The 20,309-nt window shown below is 33.6% G+C and overlaps 1 protein-coding gene across 1 annotated transcript in view; it reads left to right on the forward strand.

The window, feature by feature from the left end:
• The window catches only part of LOC100370075 (alpha-aminoadipic semialdehyde dehydrogenase-like), a 60,368-nt gene extending 48,776 nt beyond the window's left edge, over positions 1-11,592 (forward strand). Inside the window, exons 12-17 of the mRNA XM_085506925.1 lie at positions 7,802-7,908; positions 8,530-8,646; positions 9,438-9,535; positions 10,467-10,540; positions 10,656-10,731; positions 11,317-11,592. Of these exons, the coding sequence (XP_085363051.1) occupies positions 7,802-7,908; positions 8,530-8,646; positions 9,438-9,535; positions 10,467-10,540; positions 10,656-10,731; positions 11,317-11,371 (527 nt within the window). The 3' untranslated portion in view covers positions 11,372-11,592. The remainder of the gene's footprint in view (positions 1-7,801; positions 7,909-8,529; positions 8,647-9,437; positions 9,536-10,466; positions 10,541-10,655; positions 10,732-11,316) is intronic.
• The last annotated feature ends 8,717 nt before the right edge of the window (positions 11,593-20,309 follow it).

The following is a 20,309-nucleotide window of genomic DNA, read 5'->3' on the forward strand; positions in this document are numbered from 1 at the left end:
CCAAAATATGAAGTCCAGGCGATAAGCCGTTTTTTAGAAGAAGATTTTAGAATGTTTTTTCATATTTTTTTTGTTCTTTTATATGGTCACGTGACCTCATTTTATAGACATAATTGCAATATCTCAAGCACTGTTACAGATAGGAACATGCAACCAGTGCAATATTGAAGTGATGGTACATGAAATTCTACTAACAAACAAGATGACCATATATGGTCATGTGATCTCATTAAATATGCATAAATGTAATATATCAAGCACTGTTACAGATAGCGACATGCAACCTGTGCAATATCGAAGCTATAAGACACGAGATGTGACTAACTAATGTGATGACCATATATGGTCATGTGACTTCATCAAATATGCATAAATGTAATAACTCAAGAACAGTTACAGACGGGAACATGCAACCAGTGCAATATTGAAGTGATGGTACATGAAATTTTACTAACAAACAAGATGACCATATATGGTCATGTGACCTCATTGAATATGATTAAATGTAATATATCAAGCACTGTAAGAGTTAGGGACATGCATCCTGTGCAATATCGAAGGTATGGGTCAAGAGATGTGACTAACTAATGTGATGACCATATATGGTCATGTGACTTCATTAAATATGCATAATTGAATTATCTCAAGCACTGTTACAGTTAGAAACATGCAACCTGTGCAATATCGAAGCTGTGAGACAAGAGATGTGACTAACTAATGTGATGACCATATATGGTCATGTAACTTCATCAAATATGCATACATGAAATAACTCAAGCACTGTTACAGACATGAACATGCAACCTGTGCAAAATCGAAGCTATGGGACATGAGATGTGAGTAACTAATGAGATGACCGTATATGGTCATGTGACGTCATTAAATATGCATAATTGTAATATCTCAAGCAGAATCACAAATAGAGACATGCAACATATGCAATATCGAAGCTATGAGACAAGAGATGTGACTAACTAATGTGATGACCATATATGGTCATGTAACTTCATCAAATATGCATAAATGTAGTAACTCAAGCACTGTTACAGATAGGAACATGCAACCAGTGCAATATTGAAGCTATTGCACAACAGAAGTGACTAACACATCTGATGACCATATATGGTCATGTGACCTCATCAAATTTGCATAAATGTTATATCTCAATCACTGTTACAGATAGGAACATGCAACCAGTGCAATATTGAAGCTATTGCACAACAGAAGTGACTAACATATCCGATGACCATATATGGTCATGTGACCTCATCAAATAAGCATAAATGTAATAACTGAAGCACTATTACAGACGGGAACATGCAACCTGTGCAATATCGAATCTATGGAACAATAGATTTGACTAACTAATGTGATGACCATATATGGTCATGTGACCTCATCAAATATGCATAAATGTTATATGTCAAGCACTGATACAGATAGGAACATGCAACCAGTGCAATATTGAAGTTATTGCACAACAGAAGTGACCGACACATCCGATGTCCATATATGGTCATGTGACATCATTAAATATGTATGATTGTAAAACATTAAGCACTGTTACAGACAGGAACATGTAACATGTTTAGTATGAAGGCCATGCAAATCCATTAATATATTCTTGTCGATGATGCTGGTTTTGGAACGCTGCTAATAAGTCAGTGGGCTCGAAACCCGACATTGCTGCAACGCAGCTATATTTAGGGTTTCGAGCCCATTTGGTCGAAACCCTTTTGTAATTGTTCCGTTTATTATTATTATTATTATTATTATTATTATTATTCTTCCGCCTAAATTTTTGGTCACGCTTTATGTCAACACCGTTGGACTGATCAGTTCCATACTTGCCACAATGGTAAAGCTGTATGAGATCTGGTGCATATCCTAAGTTCAGACACATAGGTCACATGACCAGGCCGCCATCTTGGATTAAAGGCGAAATTTTCAATGCCGAATTGCGCACCTTTCTGAGGGTCTGAGTGCTCCAATTTTTTTATGATAGTAGCAGTGCGACAAGGGCTACAAATTTCATCAAAAAAAACTTTAGCGGTCACGTGACTTTTTTTTTTAGAATTTTTTTAAATTTTGTTTTGCATCTCATTTGCATAATTTTTGACAAATCAACTAACCCTGAATAACTTTGAAAGATCATATGACATAGTATTTAATTCCAAAATATGAAGTCCAGGCAATAAGCCGTTTTTTAGAAGAAGATTTTAGAATGTTTTTTCATATTTTTTTTGTTCTTTTATATGGTCACGTGACCTCATTTTGAAGACATAATTGCAATATCTCAAGCACTGTTACAGATAGGGACATGCAACTAGTGCAATATTGAAGTGATGGTACAAGAAATTTTACTTACAAACAAGATGACCATATATGGTCATGTGACCTCATTAAATATGCATTAATATAATATATCAAGCACTGACACAGATACGAACATGCAACCTGTGCAATATCGAAGCTATGAGGTAAGATATGTGACTAACTAATGTGATGACCATATATGGTCATGTGACCTCATCAAATATGCGTAAATGTAATAAGTCAAGCACTGTTACAGACGGGAACATGCAACCTGTGCAATATTGAAGCTATGAGACAAGAGATGTGACTAACTAATGTGATGACCATATATGGACATGTGAGCTCATCAAATATGGATAAATGTAATAACTCAAGCAATGTTACAGACAGGAACATGCAACTAGTGCAATATTGAATGTCTTGCACAAGAGAGATGACTAACACATCTGATGACCATATATGGTCCTGTGACCTCATCAAATATGCATAAATGTAATAACTCAAGCACTGTTACAGATAGGAACATGCAACATGTTTAGTATGAAGGCCATGCAATTTCCTTTAATATATTAATGTCAATGATGCTGATTTTGGAACGCTGCTAATAAGTCAGTGGGCTCGAAACCCGACATTGCTGCAACGCAGCTATATTTAGGGTTTCGAGCCCATTTGGTCGAAACCCTTTTGTAATTGTTCCGTTTATTATTATTATTATTATTATTATTATTATTATTCTTCCGCCTAAATTTTTGGTCACGCTTTATGTCAACACCGTTGGACCGATCAGTCCCATACTTGCCACAATGGTAAAGCTGTATGAGATCTGGTGCATATCCTAAGTTCAGACACATAGGTCACATGACCAGGCCGCCATCTTGGATTAAAGGCAAAATTTTCAATGTCGAATTGCGCACCTTTCTGAGGGGCTGAGTGCTCCAATTTTTTTATGATAGTAGCAGTGCGACAAGGGCTACAAATCTCATCAAGAAAAACTTTAGCGGTCACGTGACTTTTTTTTTTAGAATTTTTTTTAATTTTGTTTTGCATCTCATTTGCATAATTTTCGACAAATCAACTAACCCTGAATAACTTTGAAAGATCATATGACATAGTATTTAATTCCAAAATATGAAGTACAGGCGATAATCCGTTTTTTAGAAGAAGATTTTAGAATGTTTTTTCATATTTTTTTGGTCTTTTATATGGTCACGTGACCTCATTTTATAGACATAATTGCAATATCTCAAGCACTGTTACAGATAGGAACATACAACCAGTGCAATATTGAAGTGATGGTACATGAAATTCTACTAACATACAGGATGACCATATATGGTCATGTGATCTCATTAAATATGCATAAATGTAATATATCAAGCACTGTTACAGATAGGGACATGCAACCTGTGCAATATCGAAGCTATAAGACACGAGATGTGACTAACTAATGTGATGACCATATATGGTCATGTGACTTCATCAAATATGCATAAATGTAATAACTCAAGCACAGTTACAGACGGGAACATTCAACCAGTGCAATATTGAAGTGATTGTACATGAAATTCTACTAACAAACAAGATGACCATATATGGTCATGTGATCTCATTAAATATGCATAAATGTAATATATCAAGCACTGTTACAGATAGAAAAATGCAACCTGTGTAATATCGAAGCTATGAGACAAGATATGTGACTAACTAATGTGATGACCATATATGGTCATGTGATCTCATTAAATATGCATAAATGTAATAACTCAAGCACTGTTACAGACGGGAACATGCAACCTGTGCAATATCGAATCTATGGAACAAGAGATGTGACTAACTAATGTGATGACCACATATGGTCATGTGACCTCATCAAATATGCATAAATGTTATATTTGAAACACAGTAACAGATAGAAACACACAACCTGTGCAATATCGAAGCTATGAGACAAGAGATGTGGCTAACTAATGTGATGACCATATATGGTCATGTAATTTCATCAAATATGCATAAATGTAATAACTCAAGCACTGTTACAGATAGGAACATGCAACCAGTGCAATATTGAAGCTATTGCACAACAGAAGTGACTAACACATCCGATGACCATATATGGTCACGTGACCTCATCAAATATGCATAAATGTTATATCTCAAGCACTGTTACAGATAGGAACATGCAACCAGTGCAATATTGAAGCTATTGCACAACAGAAGTCACTAACATATCCGATGACCATATATGGTGATGTGACCTCATCAAATAAGCATAAATGTAATAACTCAAGCACTATTACAGACGGGAACATGCAACCTGTGCAATATCGAATCTATGGAACAAGAGATGTGACTAACTACTGTGATGACCAATTATGGTCATGTGACCTCATCAAATATGCATAAATGTAATAACTCAAGCACTGTTACAGATGGGAACATGCAACCTGTGCAATATCGAATCTATAAGACACGAGATGTTACTAACTAAAGTGATGACCATATATGGTCATGTGACTTCATCAAATATGCATAATTGTAATATCTCAAGCACTGTTACAGATAGGGACATGCAACCTGTGCAATATCGAAGCTATAAGACACGAGATGTTACTAACTAATGTGATGACCATATATGGTCATGTGACTTCATCAAATATGCATAATTGTAATATCTCAAGCACAATCACAGATAGAGACATGCAACCTATGCAATATCGAAGCTATGAGACAAGAGATGTGGCTAACTAATGTGGTGACCATATATGGTCATGTGACTTCATCAAATATGCATAAATGTAATATATCAAGCACTGTTACAGATAGGGACATGCAACCTGTGCAATATCGAAGGTATGGGTCAAGAGATGTGACTAACTAATGTGATGAGCATATATGGTCATGTGACTTCATTAAATATGCATAATTGAATTATCTCAAGCACTGTTACAGACATGAACATGCAACCTGTGCAAAATCGAAGCTATGGGACATGAGATGTGAGTAACTAATGTGATGACCGTATATGGTCATGTGACGTCATTAAATATGCATAATTGTAATATCTCAAGCAGAATCACAGATAGAGACATGCAACCTATGCAATATCGAAGCTATGAGACAAGAGATGTGGCTAACTAATGTGATGACCATATATGGTCATGTAATTTCATCAAATATGCATAAATGTAATAACTCAAGCACTGTTACAGATAGGAACATGCAACCAGTGCAATATTGAAGCTATTGCACAACAGAAGTGACTAACACATCCGATGACCATATATGGTCACGTGACCTCATCAAATATGCATAAATGTTATATCTCAAGCACTGTTACAGATAGGAACATGCAACCAGTGCAATATTGAAGCTATTGCACAACAGAAGTCACTAACATATCCGATGACCATATATGGTCATGTGACCTCATCAAATAAGCATAAATGTAATAACTCAAGCACTATTACAGACGGGAACATGCAACCTGTGCAATATCGAATCTATGGAACAAGAGATGTGAGTAACTAATGTGATGACCATATATGGTCATGTGACCTCATCAAATATGCATAAATGTTATATTTGATACACAGTAACAGATAGAAACACACAACCTGTGCAATATCGAAGCTATGAGACAAGATATGTGACTAACACATCTGATGCCCATACACGGTCATGTGACATCATTAAATATGCATAAATGTAATAACTCAAGCACTGTTACAGATGGGAACATGCAACCTGTGCAACATCGAATCTATGGAACAAGAGATGTGACTAACTAATGTGATGACCACACATGGTCATGTGACCTCATCAAATATGCATAAATGTTATATCTCAAGCACTGTTACAGATAGGAAAATGCAACCAATGCAATATTGAAGTTATTGCACAACAGAGCTGACAAAAACATCCGATGACCATATATGGTCATGGGACATCATTAAATATGCAAGATTGTAATACATTAAGCACTGTTACGGACAGGAACATGCAACATGTTTAGTATGAAGGCCATGCAATTTCCATTAATATATTATTGTCAATGATGCTGATTTTGGAACGCTGCTAATAAGTCAGTGGGCTCGAAACCCGACATTGCTGCAACGCAGCTATATTTTCTTTTGTTATTGACTGACTGCATTATTTCAGTTCACAGTGCTATATCAGCACATGTCATGACCATATATGCATAAATGTCATATCTGAAGCGAATCTGTTCATTCTTTGTACGTGCATTGTACTTTATGTGGACATATGTACTAGTACACGCTGTAGTTTAATGATTCGATCGAACATGGCCGACTGGCGGCCATTTTGTTTTTGAAAATGTGGTATCTTTGACATGCTTTGTCTGTTTTTGTTCAAATTTGCTACAAACATTATACATGTTGGAATATACATGCCCATGACAATTTATCTACACCCCAATAGAGATCAATAGAGATATTCACTTCTCTTAACTAACTGAATAAAGTAACTTTAGAGAAGCTGAAAACTTATATAACTTGCTGGATGGTCCATACTTCCATACGTCTCGTGGATCTGATGACTTTTGACATCTTGTATGTTATTGGATAATGGATTTGTTTTGATTTTATATTATTGCGTGTACTTGCATGTCCATCTGTGTGTCTGTACATCCTTTATTAACTACTTCACCAATTGATCCCAAGTTTGATATGTATATTTCTAAACAACCTGGTGGAGACAACTTGTGAACATTTTTATTTGCATATATTAATAATTTATTTCACGCAGTGCTGTGTTGGTCAATCCCTTTCCACACTGTTCATAGGACTCATTAGCTTTAAATGCAGTTTCAGACATAATTATTATTTTAATTACATTCTTTATTGAGAATTATACTTTACCTATGTCTCAAAAATCACATTTTGATGACACTCTGCAGTAACACACTGTGATATCTCACAGGTTTTCAGGTCTCATTAGTTTTAGGTACAATACATATTTATAATATAACTGAGGTTAATTGGTTGCAACAGGCTTCATTTGCATATTTTGGTTCAAAGGATTGTACCGGTAGTAGTATATTAATAATTAGTACTAAGTACTTCCTAAGTAGACTCATCTGACTAAAGCTTGAATGCATACCTGTAGGCTATTTAATGTTTACATACCCAACACAATCACATGCCAGGTTACCAGGGTATCTGCCATCACTGATGGATTGCTTGTGTAATGAATGTAGAATATATATTTTCTTTTTGTGGTATTGAATAATCTTAACATACAAATTAAATCTGCATCATGTTGTAAGGAATTATTGCGAGCAGAATTGAATGTGCTATAGAGCTGCATAGATAACAACAAAATTTTAATCTTTTGTTCTATTCCTTTGAAAGAGAGATCCAGCAAGTGATTCATGTTCTGAAAATAGACGTTCTGATAATTATATTTATGCTGTGTTGTATGTTCGTATTGCATTACCTGTATATCCATCAATCATTTCTTTCAGCTGGTACTCTGTATGGTCCCATGCATAGTCAGCAGGGAGTGGATTTGTACACACAGACAATAGATGAAATCAAGAAAGCTGGTGGATGTGTAGAATATGGTGGAAATGTAAGTAAATACAGATAGACAGCACTGTATGTCATCAGGACTGCTATATAAATGCAAAAGTCTTTCGCTGAAGATTGTGTGCTACAAATCGGTGGATGTACCTAAGATGTTGTAACCATTCCTTGCATCAAAGAAAAATTTAACAAATTATATATTCTGTGGAAATCATATTAGAGATATTATGTCTCAATTTCTATTATTTACTTTTCAAAATGTATCTTAATAATATGAACAAGTTTTTGTTCCAGATTCATGCCATTCGATTTGGAAGAATTTAAAAAAAAATTGTTTCACTGCTAATACATTAGTTCAACCACATGCTAGATTTAGCTGAAGTTACAGTTAATCTTACTGGGCATTTCTACTAATTAAACAATTTAGCATCATGTTTGTGGAAATATTAACTGGATAGTACTTCAGCATCGCCCCTCTTGCAATAGGAATAACACATCAGAGCCTTAGTTAACATGCATTTTATATTTCCAAAACTATCTGTTCTCTTATGCCAATCAACTAGATTAAGCAATTGAATTGTGATATTTATTTTATGAATAACCATCCATTTCTTGAATTTGTATTAGGATACAGAATTGACTTGTATATATTATTGTTGTACCTCAGGTTATACAAAGACCAGGATTCTTTGTTGAACCTACAATTGTCACTGGACTTCCACACGACTCTGATATTGTGAAAAGAGAGACATTTGCTCCAATTGTCTATTTAGTCAAAATAAAGGTAATATAATTGTCACTTTTCATTTACAGAAATGAGCAAAAGTGTGATTAATTTTCAGTCACAATGCCAAGTAACATGTGTGCTTTCTAAAAAAATGATAAAACTCATGAATTAATCACTTTTTTTCAACATGGCTCATCTAGCCACTTGTCTCTGTGTCTCTAACCATTTTCTGAATGTACCTTATTTACTTGAAGAAGATATAAAGACAAGACTGGTGCTTGCCATTGTTCTAAAATGAATACCAATTGATTGTTTATTACATTTACTCATGAATTTTAAACAACTGCAAATATAGATCATATTACTTCATTGTGCCTGTGCAACAGAAATACATACTTATTTGTGATTGCTAGTTCCCATTGGACTATGTTTTAGTTTCAAAGTTTGGAAAAAACAAATTGTAATGGAAAATATGTGCATATCAAGTTTTTAGTTTTTTGAACTTCTGCTGTCTGGCAATCATTTTTGTACTTTAATGTGTCTTCGACTGCTTCTCAGTGCATGCCTGGGCTATTTGTATTCACTTTTCATATAAACAATCGCAAATAATAGATTACTGATCCACATCAGTATATTTTACTTTGTGATTGTCAACTGGTAACAGTGGTTTTTATTTTTATGTGTACTCGACCATATCTTGGAAGTTGAATGTTTAAAAGTAACGCCTTTTGAAATTAACATTTAACTCCCAACATTTAATTATAATCTTGTTATGCTAATTGGCACAGTCACTAAAAACTATACAGAACTATGTCATTGACAAAGACTTGGTACTTGTATCTTTGCAGAATATAGAAGAAGCCATTGCAATAAATAATGAAGTCAAACAAGGCTTGTCCAGCAGTTTATTCACCAAAGATGTATCAAAGCTTTTTCAGTGGTTGGGGTAAGACATTTCTCTTAACAAATTGTTGTGCATAATAATATCATGAATAGATTTTATCCCATGTAGTTCAGTACAGTTTGTGTCTGTACCAATCTGGAATACCAATAATAGATATGCTTTGGTAATTGGTGTATGTGCTAATGTTTAGTTATATTCTTTCTTAGTGGATACCTGGGTCACTATAATGTTTTTGTGTGAAGCACACAATGGTACTCTTTGCAGGTACCCTGTCTGTATATCTGTATATCTTTTGCATCAGTATCTCTAGAACCTTTGTTCAGTTTTCAATCAAACTTGATATATTAATACTCTGCGATAATGGGCAAACCGGATTAGTGTTTTGTTGACACCATGCATGCATGCTGATTAATACCCCAAGAACTGTTCAATACATTTCAATGAAACTTAGTATATAGATGCATTGGTGTAATGCACAACTCTGATTAGAATATGGTGGAAATCTGTGCCTACTAATGTCCGAATTTGCATGGTAATTAGACAATAGTTATTCCAGTAATATGTCAAGAACTGTTACATGTACATGATACATTCCGATAATATCCATATCTGATTACTTTTTCGGTTGACATCTGACACAATTATTTATTTAACTTGCGTAACATATAGCCAATTTTAACTACTTTAGAAATATCTGAATAGCATATTTCAATAAAATGCCAAAACTATCGATAGTAGCAGGTATTGTCACATCAATTGACATAAATTAGCAAATTTTCACCTTTTGGCTCCTGTATTAATTGGTCAACTGGGATGAGGCGCATATAGGCGGTATTGTTTGTATTATCAATTCAATATTGTAGATCAAATTGCTTTGACATTTGTGATTGCAGATCTATATTTATTTCATGAATCAAGTACCACCACACATGAGCTCTTTCTAAGCTTTATTTTATCTATCATTATTTTTCAGACCTAAAGGTTCTGACTGTGGTCTTGTGAATGTCAATATCCCAACTAGTGGAGCCGAAATTGGTGGTGCATTTGGTAAAGTTTTGTTTCACATTATATAATTGATCATAAATTTTGTAGTTCAATGATTGCTATTATCAAATAAACTGTTTTAAAAACAAAATAATAAATCTTCTTTAATTGATACTAGGTGGGGAGAAACATACTGGTGGTGGCAGAGAATCTGGCAGTGATTCATGGAAGCAGTATATGCGAAGATCCACTTGGTATGTTAGTCTATCAACTAAGTTGTTCAGTTATAGTTTCATGAAAACTGATATACAACCAGATGTGTCTGGAACTATATTAACAAAATTTAAAAAAAATAAAAATGTCTCTACTTTGAACACACACACTCACATGCAACTGTATTGATCAATAATAATTGACATTGTGTACAAAATGCTCATTACATTGCACTACACATTTTAATTATTAAAGCCTATGTGATGAAAAAAACAGTGCATCTTCCTTAACACCCTTCCATCTTGTGTGCCCTTTAATATGAATCCATCAAATACATTAAACTTGCTCCCACTTTGTATTGTGTATGCAACTGATTATTCTGTTCTCCATAAAAATGGTAAAATCAGTTTGTATGGCAACAAATCATGAAATATTGGAGCACTGATGATTAGCATAGTTTTCATTCTTATAATAGTATCGTGTTAACTTAAATTCGATTTCATGGTATCTTTTGGATTGAAGCTTTTTATGCTTTCAGGGGTCAGTGACATGTCATACAAAGTGGGAATTCAACTTCAAGGAGACATTGACTCGTGATTTATCGTTCTTTTTTTTTCTTTCTACAGCACTATCAACTACAGTAAGGATCTGCCACTTGCACAGGGCATCAAGTTTGAATGATAACTTTAAAATATACTTTTTCACATATAGTTTCTCAAGTGCACTGTTTACATGTGTGCACGCAATGGTGTGAATGAACTTTAACCTGTGTTTCAAACAAAGATGCATTTTTTCATCTTCATCTCAGAAATTAAAATTCACAAAACCTGATAATAATTTGTGATTATTACAATATTGTGTTTCGAACAAACTGCTGAATAAATATATATATATATAAATGATACATGGATTACTTTTCTCTGAATGTGTATGCAGGACTATGAGCCAGTCTGCTATTATAATCTACTGGATTAAACATATTTTATCTCCTGCACCACGGGCATATCTGTAGCATACACCAATAGGTAGATCGGCACTATTTTACTACTTCCTCCCGAGTTTTGAATTAGAATGTCAACAACAGCTGTAACGTTATAATGGTCACATGTTTTTTTTTCTTGAAATGTTGGCTACTAGTTATTTTATTTCACCAATGCTATCAATATGCCTTTGTAAGCAAATCTTACACCTGGCCACTCAAACCTGGAAAAAGACAATGTTAAAAACAATTGATGTTTGTTTGTCATCATAGCAACCTATGATGTAGACTCGTTTCGATTTGTAGACTCGTTTCAGCAAACTTAACTAATATTTTTTTTGTGAAATAACTTCGTTATTTCCTGCATCTTTTCATTTTCGCAATGAATCTGTTAAGAAGTTTACTAATGTTATATACCAGTTCGACTTGCAGTTCTACTGCTTTGCAATTAATGTATATACATTGCAGACTATTATGCTACTTCGCAATCTACTGTCCCATCAAATCAATGACTTAGTAAGACTATATTACTATAACAAAGTGAATCTTCTGTGTGTGCGTTCCTTTATTTGAATTGGTTTTCAGTCTTGCTAGACAACTTTTTATTCCGTGTCAAACACCTTTACTCAATATACAAATCATTTTTTTTTTACCACAAATTGTTAGATTTTCATTCTTACAAAGCAAACATATAGTCCATCTATATAAACTTGTATCGTTTGGACTATCCAACTATTCTGTCGTTTCAGACAGCTTCTACTTCCAATATTATTTTCACAATATTAATTACAATTTTGTAAGCTACTTTATTTGAACAATTCCTAGGCTTGCAAAGTCGGGAGTTCTTTTTTGTTTTACAAAAAAAAGTATAACTGTCAATTTAGCCTTTTTAACGTGATCGCGAAACTAGCGTGACTGCGAAAGAAATCCCGACTGGGCACATCTTCAGGTGACCTCTTGCGTTGGAGTGAAAACCGGAGCGGAATCACTCCGGTGGTTATGCTAATTAAAAGATGTTGACTAGCATTGACAACGAATCAAAGTGCAGTACACGTCATCTCTTATCTATGTTGATGTACGTGTCCTTTCACTTCTGAGGTCCCGGCTATTTTGAAAGACTACTTGTATACATTGGACATTTAAATCGAATAATCAATGACTTCATGAATAATTAATACCGGTCAAATGCCCGCAGATGCGTCCAGTTGGGATTTCTTTAGCGGTCAGGTTAGTTTTCGCGATCACGCTAAAAGGACTAAAATAACTTTCTTTTTGTAAAACAAAAAATAAGTCCAGACGTTGCCAGTCTAAACAATTCCGTGCATGTCAGACCAACTCGGTGAATTCGCATTATTGCTTTCTAAAATTTATAACAATTTTTCCAACTTCTGTTTCCGACTTTTTCGACTTCTTCTTGAAAACTACAAGCCTGGATGCTTTGATACTTGGTGTATATGTACCTTGGGTAGACCTCTCTTAGGTTTGTTCATTTCATGTTGATATCTTCAATTCTCTAATTTTGGTGAATATTTTTGTCATTTTTGGTAAAAAGTGATATTTTCGACTTCTTGTTAAAAACCGCAAGTTCGATTGCTTTGATATTACATATATAGGTACTACATGTGGACCTCTCAGATTTGTTCATTTTGTGATGATATCTTCAATTCTCTAATTTTGGTGAATATTTTTGTAATTTTTGGTAAAAAGTGATATTTTCGACGACTTGTTAAAAACCAATAGTTAAATTGCTTTGATATTACATATATAGGTACTACATGTGGACCTCTCTCAGATTTGTTCATTTTGTGATGATATCTTCAATTCTCTAATTTATTTTGGTGAATATTTTTGTAATTTTTGGTAAAAAGTGATATTTTCGACTGTAAGTCCGATTGCTTTGATACTATTCATATTGTTCATTTTCTAATGATGTCTTCAGTTTTTTTAATTGAAATGTGCATTGCTAACAGCGGAGCTATCTCAGCCGATAGGCTACATGTTGAAACTACCTTCCGAAAACTTTTCATCTCGAACAAAGTTTACCGAATTCCCAGACAACTTGTCCGCATTCTTACAACATTGCCATTTACTAAATATATATCGTGCCACAAAGTACTTTTATGACACTATAAACCAGTTTCTTGCATTGTAATGAGACCTTTCTGAATTGCATACTTTATTCATGCAATCAGAATGTGGAAATGGTCAACCTCGCAGACCTTGTTTCCCATTTTGTAGACATACTACTGCTTTTATTTTCCAGACTGATAGACTTTGCTGATATTAGAGATAAGTTTTCCTCCTTCCAAAGCAGTGTGCCCAACTTGAAAGATATATTTACTTTCTCCTTTAACGACTTTTCTAAGTGTAAATCTGAAATTATTTGTTGTTTCCCGTCAATGTTGTAGATGAATATTCGGAGTTTCAGAGCATACATTTGTTTCCGACTTTGCAGACACAATCTATGACTTCCACAGCGATTTCCAAGACTTTCTTCACACCCAATTTTGCAGATAGTTTTTCCCTTTTCTGTTTTATGGAAACTACATCTTGACATTTCCAACCTAGATTGCCAAGCCAATGTTGCAATAGTTCTTTAATTTATTGCATTTCAATCAATTTTGCAGACGACGTCGTATTCACAATCAGATTGTAGGTCTTTCCAGATAAAGTCACCGACGTTGTAGACATGTTTTGCGACTTGCAAATATATTTCCCATTTCAGCAAAATTTGCTGACTTTGGAAACTGCTTTTGTACATTGTAAACCACAGTTCGCAGTGTTCTTAGAGTAGTAGAGATTCGTTATGACACTCAACTATTTTAAATCTTGCCATGGTCGTAGTATGCAATTACAAACTATGTCAAATATATGGTACTTCATTGAATGGCAAGCAACTATTACCCATCTTTTGATAGAATTCTTTTTATTATGATTTCACATAAATCTTCAATAAATGATTGACCGAAGCAAAGGGGATATCGTCGTGGTCCCGCATATCCCGCAAGATCAGTGTGACCTAAGTAAATTCATGTACACATTATACTAATCACCAGACAGAAAACATTTCCAAACAATTTGTCGTTCAAACAAATTCATGCATGACATTCTCAGATTAGCATATTGGGTCTGTGAGGCAAACATAAATAATTACTTTATTTAATTGACTAAATAATTCAAAATTACATATCGAATTGTTCACTATACAACTGAACGCAATCAACAAAGTAGGATTGCAATATTGTACAAACCGTATAATAACAGAACACGTTTACATGTCCAGTGATTCAAAGATGACGTCAGGCTGATGTGTGTTGTTCCTTGCATTGTTGGACTGTTCCATTCTGATTTTAGATGAACATTGACATCACTGTAACTGTAGAAACCTGTCATTGCCAGTGAATACAATATATAACAAGTGCAATCTACGTTGAGTAGTTTTCATATTAGTTGTATATCGAATGCACATTCACATTTTTTCGTCCAGACTATTATATTTTGGCGTCTACGTACCAATGTATCCATAATGTTTCATGAGTCAGTATTTGTTTGATGTCATACATACACAAAGCTTTTGGTCATTCTTAGTTTGCTTACAGTGTTATGTAAACGTTCGTCTAATGGGTCTGTATTCACTTATACTTATATACAATTTGACGAATAAATGGAAAGTGTGCGTCAAAAAAGAAAGAAATACTAATTTATTTACATATATAGACTAAGTCTGATATCTCGCGATTTTAAATGAATTGACAAAATAAGCAGCTATTGGCTAAAAGTGTTGTCCTTAGTTGAATGAGGCGTAGTAAAGTTTTCCTCATCACAACTTCGTGAATCTTTTATAATATGGGCGACGTTTGCATTAAAATCCCCCGCTAGAATGACGCAGAATTTTACACATTACACTACAAGATTCTTCATTGAAAATATCATTTATTTACCATACAATCTAACATTGTCCCATTGTGATATAGATTCTTGTTTGTAGGCGTCATCTTTTATGTTGAAGTATTTCATCAAGTGCAGTATTAGAAGGGTCCATAGCATTGGGGAAATCTTTTGAACGTCTTTGGATTTTTTGAGGTTTGGAAAGTCTTTGGGTTGTCTTTAAATTACTGGAAAAATAAAAAAAAATCTTTGAAAAGTCTTTAAATTACTTCATGGCTATTAATTCATTTTAGAAAGGCCCGTTTTCTCCAGGGAGCTACCATATCCTCAGAACTTTGATGACCTTTGGTGATGATGTTGGCCCGAAATAAGGGTCAAAATGTCTTGGAATAATGCAAGAAAGTGTGGGGAAAGGTTTGGAAAAGTCTTGGAAATCATTTGGCTCTTGGTGCTATGGACGCTGATTAGTTTTCAAGTTCGGATATATAAGTTTGTTTCTGATTTCACGATTGTACAAAACAGAAACTTCTATCAAATGTGATTGGTCAACTATACGCTACTAAGAATTTAAAGACAAAAAATATAACCTAGTTTGTGTTCCTTAAATCATTTGAAATCACAGATTGTTTTCGTTGTAGATGGACATTTTGTTTTTTTTCAAATAAAAGCCTCTATATTATTTTACAAAATATATGATTATAGATGGGCATCAGCCATCTTAGAAAATATGTAAAAACATTGTTTTTTTCAAGTCATTTGATATCAAGTCAGTGGTCAATTACATTGAGAAATGTAAATTGTGGTCACTATCCATGATTCAGTGAATATGATGATTATGATCTTAATCGGGTAAAACAAATTAAAAACGGGCGAGAAAGGGTATCGAGTCAGACGTCATAAAAATAACTTAAAAATAACAACTCGACCACAATATCAGCTTACAAAAAAACTATTTATTGAAAAATGTAAGAATTGAATTTCAAAACTAATGCACATAATTGCTCTGGGTCATTCAGTGCCGAATCGGATTCTTTTCATTGTATATGCCATTTTGCTTAACAAGAAAATTGTGATTAATTTGGCACCTGGTATTAATGCCACATTTTCTAAGAAGTGAGTATCTGCAATAATTTGTGATTTCACATTTTTATTATTTTATTGAGAAAAGCAAATTAAAATAATTATCATTAAGTTGATCATTTTGTGATGAAAATGGAATAAAAAATTGTAAAACTGACATTGAAAAGATTCAATCAGGTAACAAATTTATCTGAAATTTTTATTATCGTTATCGTCATTTACGCACCATTTCATAAATTCGACATCTCACAATAATGACAATTAGATAAGGTGCTAATAAGCATGACATGCAGTACATCATCTAAAAGCATAGCCCACATTGGAGCCCATTACATGCATATCTATGTTGGTTAAAATCAAACATTTTGCATAAGAACCCTTAAATGATCCACCTGTTGCAATACATGTGAGCAATGTGGGGCAAATGTTAATCATGATATGATGTATGTATGCAGAAAAACTGAATATTACTAGAAAGATCCCTCCAAATTAGTCTCCAGTTTCAATGCAATAATAAGACCGTTCCCCACATTAGAATTCTTCCCTGGAAACAGATATGTAGGTTGAAAATGATTTGGAACTTTCCAGTACGTTCTGTCACTATTCACATCCCCGCGTTGTATGCGAACAGAAGCTGATGATCAACTCGTTTTTCGAAGGCGGATTTCGAAAAAGGCAGGCTACTCTTAAAATATCCCTCTCCAAATATAATGATACGGTAAATGTCAATCGTGCTATAATACATTCAAATATGTAAATACTTATTACGCAATATTGGCTAAACAATTTAATATACATGATTATGTGACGGACATGTGAACGTTAATATGAGAATATATGGGATATATACATCAAACAGGGAGCACAAACAAGTTGAATGATATTAGTATTAATGATAGATGTGAATAAAAACAGAACATGTTCTCTAATAAGGTGTTAACTAAGGTTACGTTTGACCTTACTAAAGTGTCCACCCCTATGATTTCTACATATTTGCGATAATGTCTCCGAAACTCGAAGACAAATACTTCCAAATAAATGTAATGAAACAAGTTTAATAATGTTAAATACCCATACTGTCAATATGATTGAAGTCTAATATTGGTATAGACTTGTTGTTTTTTTATTTACATAATATTTGTTTTTATTTTTTTTTGTATACGTCGATTATATTTATTAAAAAACCCTAACCCTACATCAGATTGACACAATGTATACACATCTATTCCCTTAAAGTCATGAAAATAGCTACCTTGTTAAATTGAAATATTGTGTTAGTTATTGATTGTCACTATAATAACAATGATTATGATTATTTTAAATAAATACAGTATTATATTTAATCTTTTATGAAGTTAAAAATTGGTACACATGTCATTTAAATATGTTCTGGCAGACGATTAACAGTTATACTCATTACTAGTTCCAATTAACTCGATACTATATATAATATTTCCCCAAGCCATAAAATCCATAAGGATGGGGCGTCAATTGTAACAGTATCCGAGGGCGACTCGTCTAAATAGGTTCGCTTTGCAAACTATTTCAGGAGGTAAAGATTCAAAACATACTAAGCAAAATAGAAATTGCAGCTGGCATTGGAGGCGGAAATATGTTTATCCCTTTGACGTGAACAAATATTTACACCTATCATCAGAATATTGTATATGAAGACACATTCGAGATATTATATATATATATATATATATATATATATATATATATATATATATATATATATATATCATTTATTATAATTGATTTATTTCGGAAACAATTTTGGGAAACTTTGATTAGAAGTAGTTTACTCAATTACAAAGAAGTTTAAAAAATCAATGCGACTGTCTCGCTATTGTCTGTAGGGGGAAGTTTACCAATGTGATCATGTAAAAATGAAAACGATGCTATTTGCATTTGCAAATATGAACTAGTGTGAACAATTCACGTCTGATATGAACCAACAAAACAAAATTCAATTCTGACACTGCTTGCATGTTCCTTCCTAAAAAAACAATGCTTTAAAACAGTTTATTCTAACGATTCCTGGTTCTACATTAATCATTCAGTGTAGTGATTTCTATTGTGTTGTTCTACTTTCTAGCACCCAGCACGACAATGTACTCATGTACAATGTACTTCAAGCCACGTAATATATATCCACGATTTCTGGCATTATTATCAATTTTCAAGATATAATATTGTATATTATACTTTAATATGTAGGTTTTGTGGGTTTACTGGCGACTATATGCTTTAAATTATGCATTGGCTTAATATAAGCTGAACTTGCTATGGCAATAAATTCCCTTACTCGGCTGCACTTTGATATGACCTTGTCTCTCTTCTACTACATTACGCTTACATATATTACTATTTTACTACTTTTACACAGGCTATGTTATATTATACGTTTTTTTCTAACAGCATTAACAGTCTATGTATACTTTGATATTTGTTTTGTATATGCTGTAGTATATATATATATATATATATATATATGGCCATAAATGTCCGCTCAAATAGCTACTACTAATGTTACCCAATCTGTATTGTATTGACGTAACAACTTGCATCATTATATGGTTAAGGGAAATTGTTAAGGGAAGGGCTTACTGTGAACTTGGAATTTGGAATTTGACAATAGAACACATTACGTTGTTCCTCCTCTGGCAAATAAAATCATCTTAAACTATAAGATTTTATTCTAAGATTATTGAAATTAAATATTGGTGAAAAATAATGCTTTTACTTTATAATATTTATTATGTGGTCTACGGATTAATAAGGCTATCTATTAATTATTTATTGAGAGATTTTCATGTTATTTGTCTATTAATATATAACATTGTTTCCGTGAATATTTTGTGTATGTTTTTAATTGCGATGCCTTTAATTTTGTCTCCATTCACTGTCTATACAATTTAATAAACCACATTTTCGTGAAACATTCTCATAGTAGTGAAAATACGGATAAAGACCTTATTTTCAGTCCTTCGTATAATTTGTTCGTGTGTTAGTATAGGTTGGAACGTCTTTTCTGTGCATTACATTGGAAATTCCCCCAATACAATATTATGACATATAACTGACTTGCAACTAGTTAAATCTGGTTCATACTAATTTTCTCATTGTTTGCAATTTGACCAAACAATTTAGTGATTGGTTAAAAAATACATTGTAGTATTAGCCATCATGCCTAAAACGATTTCACATTTACAGCAAGTCTCAGAAGTATTGGGGCAGCCAATTTGCAAACTCGCTAGCGAATCGGTTAACTGCTTGGGTTTTGGCTAAACAGTTTGCTTTCGAATCTCGCTGGCGCCGTCTTGTGATCACGCCCACTTACTATATAACAGTAGGGGGCGATCGTCATACTTGAGGAGCTAATCGGAGCGACGGTTTTACAGTTAGGTGGCGATTTCGCTTTCAAATATACTAGGGGAAGTGTTCTATTTCTTTCGTATCCACGTAAAAATGAATTTTTAGCGGTCGGCTTAATTTTACCCCAACGGATCTTTTGTATGTGAAAGTTTGTTATTTTCTCCCTGATTTGTAGGAAAATGTTTCTCAACTTGACTATTTACATTTTGTGGTTTCAAGCATATACTATCGGTTAAATAATCGCATTTATCATATTATCACTTATACGCCAGCTGACTGTGGTTATTTCCA

The sequence above is a fragment of the Saccoglossus kowalevskii genome, chromosome 13 (genome assembly GCF_978046115.1).
Source record: "Saccoglossus kowalevskii chromosome 13, keSacKowa6.1, whole genome shotgun sequence".
Lineage (NCBI taxonomy): Eukaryota > Metazoa > Hemichordata > Enteropneusta > Harrimaniidae > Saccoglossus > Saccoglossus kowalevskii.